Here is a 4,539-nt window from a genome sequence, read left to right on the forward strand (position 1 = left end):
AAAAAAAAAAAAAAAAAAAAAAAAAAAATGATAACTTCATAAAATTTTTTTTTTTTTTTTTTTTCTAAATGATAACCTCATAATTTGGTTATAATTTGGGGTTTTACAAATATTATTGTCACGCCCCGAACCCAACTATAAAGATAGGCACGTAACAATTGCCGCACGCTTATAAAGTAAGAACCTTACAAGTGTGCAAGGACTTTTTTAGCAATTAAAATTTTATCCTAAAAAAAAGATTAAATCAAATAAATCCAACATACCTCAACAATTTCTTTATGAATAGATCTCCAATAATTTAATAGGAACAAAATCCAAACCTCATGTACATTATGCCAATTGGCCAATAAATATAAAACTATTATAGAAGACCATCCTATCCCAAAATCACTAAGCTTCTTTTCCTACTCACAACACAACATCAAAACTTCCAAAACTTGCTATTCTTCATAATCTGAAACTGGAGGGGAAAAAGGGGTGAGTTGACAACTTAATAAGTAACCAAAATCCTAATAAGTTCTATCAAGCAATAGATCTGTAAAGGGAAAGATGTAATATGTGTTTTCAAAGTTATAATATACTGTGTGTGTTTCAAAATAACTGAAGCAGTTTCATAGTCTTAGAATAATAAATTGCAAATAGATCACATACTTTAATTTGACAAATATATCATAGATGGTTTAGAAAGTAGTCAGTTTTTCATATATCAAAGCTACAACTTACAATATGTTCCAAAAAGATACATAAGCTGTTTTAATGACCCAAAATAATTCAAATATTCAAGCATTTCTAAATTCACATATGCAGTTTTAAGGACTCGAAATAGTTCAAATATTCAAACGTAATTCATATTTTTAACAATCTTGTGACTATGGTCATGCTATATCCCTGTGACTGGGCATCAGAGTACCAATGAATAACCCCAATTGGCTGGGTATCAAAGTACTAATGAATAACCCCTATTAGTTTAGGTATCAGAATACCAATGATTAACCTCCATTGACTGGGTATCAGAGTACCAATAAACAACCCCCATTAGCTGGGTAACAGAGTACCAATGAATAACCCTCATTGGTTGGGTATTAGAGTACCAATGAATTACCCTCATTAATTGGATATCAGAATAAATTCATAGTCAGATTGTTCATAATCATATATATGAAATCATAGTTTCTAATAAAAATATATCTTACTCAAATATATATACATATATAGTTATATATTCAATATTCAAATCTTTCTATAATTCTTTACTTTAAATCAATATAGCTAAAAAAAAAATTTAAATAAAATAAATCTTATATTCAATGCTCATGTATATTTGTGAAAGTTCTTTATTCTTTACTTTGAATCGGTATAGCTAAAAAAAATTAAATAAAATACATCATATATTCAGTATTCAAATATATTTGTGATAATTCTTTACTTGAAATCAGTAATACAATAGAAATAAAATTGTAACAACTGTAAACAATTTTCAATAGTTAAAATATGCAAAATAAAATCAATTAGGATAAGGTTACTTACCTCCAAAAGCTATTCCAAAAGAAACTTTTTCCTAACACTTCCTCTAAAAATCCTTAAATTTCATCTAAAACAATTTTACAAGTATCATTTACTAAATAATTAAATAATTTAAGAAAAACTTATAACGGTACCCGGCTAGAAGAGAAATTACTAAAAAAAAAACTAATAATTTCTCATTATTAACTCACAAAAATCCATATATTCATAATATATAATTTCATTTACTTTCCTGCCACCTTTAGCTCACTTTTGAGATAAGAACAAAACTAAATACATGACTATATCATCTCTATCAAAGCACCTAGGCTTTTACGGATACACAAAATTTTTTTTTTTTCTTTTTTTCGGGGTATTATAATTATCCTTATACTTACATCAGTGTTAATGACTTAATGTTGTCCTTGGACCTGCACATAAAGTTTGTAACAAATTAGACCTTTGGTTGGTATTTTCAATTAAAATAAAGCTATTTAATTACATAATATATACTTGATAATATTGCTAGGACAGTGAGTTTCACGCATATACCAATCTGGGTTCAGGTATGGGGCTTGCCCTTTGATCTCATAAATGAAGAAGCCGGTCAAGATATTGGTCAGGGGTTAGGGAAGTTTATCGACGTGGACTGTAAGGCCTCCAAATCAGACTAGGCTCGCTTTCTTAGGGTCCGCGTTGAGATTCCGTTGGACAAACCTCTACGGATGGGGGGACCAGTAGTTAGCCCGGAGGGAGGTGAAGTCCGAGTTGCGTTTCGTTACGAGCGGTTGGTAGGGTGGTGTTTCACTTGTGGAAGAATTGGACATGAATTAAAGGAATGTCGAAAAGTGAGTACACATGATTCCGAAGATAGGCCATACGGGGAATGGATGAAAGCAGGATTTCAGGAACTGACCAGCAAAGCCCATGCCGACAAGGAGAGCCGAACGTCCAAACTGATATTACGCCAATGACAGCTAGGCCTAAACGGAGCATGAATACAGATAAGGAAATGGCGAAGTTTCAAGAAATTGGAACGGAAAGCCCGACAATTGCGCAACAGAATTTATTTCATAAAGATTCAATAATATCTTCTCCAAGTGCGTTACTGCCTGACTCTATAATCATGGTGGGACCAGTTATTGAACCATCAAAACCCATAAATGTGGAGGCCGAGAATCAAGGGAATGAACCACAGTGGCACCATCAAATTGATTCAGATTTTTCAAATTCAAAAGTGACTCCCACTGATAGTGTGATTTCCTCTAATTTGATTGAGGTGGTAACAGTGTCTTCTATGGCAGTCTTTCCGCTCTTCTTTCATTTGATGTGGGCTACCTTCAAGAAGGTGCCACAACGTAAATATAGGGTGACTATTCCTCATTGGCTTTATTTGGACGAGTAACTAGTATTTACATTCCAATCTTCTTCAAAAGCCTAATGACTTAGGTTATTGATTGATAAATTTTTTCCACTAATATTGATGATGGACATGTACCATGTGTTCTATTTCAATAAAGTAAAACATTTATCTGGGAGAATTGAATATTATCTACCTAATTAATTAAGTTGTTGAAGTACAATTTATCGTTGGGATTCCACTTTGTCTTAATGTTTTATTTTTTATTATCATCGTGAACTTGAATGTTTTGAGTTGATCAACTTTAATTATATATAGTTTGTACGAACTAAAAATATTATAGAGTTGGTCGTTTTCATTTAAATTTGTCGGATTAGTTTTTGTCTAAACAATTATGTTGATGCTTTAACATGTAGTTCCAATGCTCCCATCTCTTTGAGTAATCTCCCTGAGCTAGTTAGATATTGGATTATAAATTAACCAGGCTATTTAAGAATAATTTGAACATGACTTGAGAAAATGTTTAAGCTTGTTGATGTTCATGTATTTAGTAAACAAACCAGTCTCATACTCATGTTTAAGCTTGACTATAAATGAGTCAAACTCAATTATAATAACTAGTATTTAACCTGCACAATGCGCGGGATCATTTGAAATCTCATAAGTAGAAGAGAAATTTGGCTCATAAAGTCATTTTTAGAAGAAAAAATTTGTTGCAAAGTGTGTAAGATATGTTAGTTATCAATTTAGACCATCAATTCAACACACTATTATTTTAATCTTTTAAACCTTTATCCAGCTAATTGATTTCACATGTTAAAAACATGGTGAAAATAGCACTAAGTTGAAAATTCCATATGATCAATGACAGGTAGTTAATATTAGCTAACACTGATAATTATACACTTTTAGATTTCAAAGTTCTACAATTTCAATCAGTCTTCAAAAACAACAAATCAGGTAGGATGGAAAACAAAAACTGAAAACTAAATTGAATTTTGTAGTTGCTATTTTCCCTTTTGATCTTAGCGTGCTAGTGCTGCATCATTTCGAATAGTGATAACGCTTTCTAGGCATGATTTATTACTTTACTTTTAATATATATATATATATATATATTCTTATTCTTACACAATAATTTTTTTTTTTAATAATTAAATGGTCACAATAAACAAATAAAGTAGAATGTGCATTTTATTTTTATTTTTTCCGTAAATATGAGATTTAGGATTGCTTTAAAAACAAAATAATTTTTAAAGTTTTTTAAAATTTACTTTTTATTTTTAAATGTAATTTAAGATAATAATATGTGTGTGTATATATTTTTCCAATTTCATGTCATATGCTCAATGATTTATAAGACATATGAATATATATGAAACGTTTTCTTTAAAAATTTAAACATATTGGACCAAGAATGTAATTAAATCAACCTTAAATCGTAAGGACGTTATCAAAAAAAATTGAAAATTTTCACATAATTTGAAAAGAAACGAAGTCGGAGATATACTATTACATTTTACACAAAAAAAAAAACACTTATACTAAACTCATAACCTCTATATAAAATTTTCCATATATATATTGGAAGGGCTATGACTTAATTTATATATTTTATAGAAGGGTTATTACTTAATTCGTTTGGTTATTGCTTATAAATATGCTTACAATGAAAT

At 29.8% G+C, this 4,539-nt stretch overlaps 1 protein-coding gene across 1 annotated transcript in view; it reads left to right on the top strand.

The window, feature by feature from the left end:
- Positions 1–2,177, top strand: part of LOC111996483 (uncharacterized) — a 13,679-nt gene extending 11,502 nt beyond the window's left edge. Inside the window, exon 4 of the mRNA XM_065761228.1 lies at positions 2,070–2,177. Coding sequence (XP_065617300.1) covers positions 2,070–2,177 — 108 coding nt within the window. The remainder of the gene's footprint in view (positions 1–2,069) is intronic.
- Positions 2,178–4,539: the final 2,362 nt, after the last annotated feature.

Source organism: Quercus suber, unplaced genomic scaffold (assembly GCF_002906115.3).
Source record: "Quercus suber isolate HL8 unplaced genomic scaffold, Cork oak 2.0 scaffold_18, whole genome shotgun sequence".
NCBI classification, from domain to species: Eukaryota; Viridiplantae; Streptophyta; class Magnoliopsida; order Fagales; family Fagaceae; genus Quercus; species Quercus suber.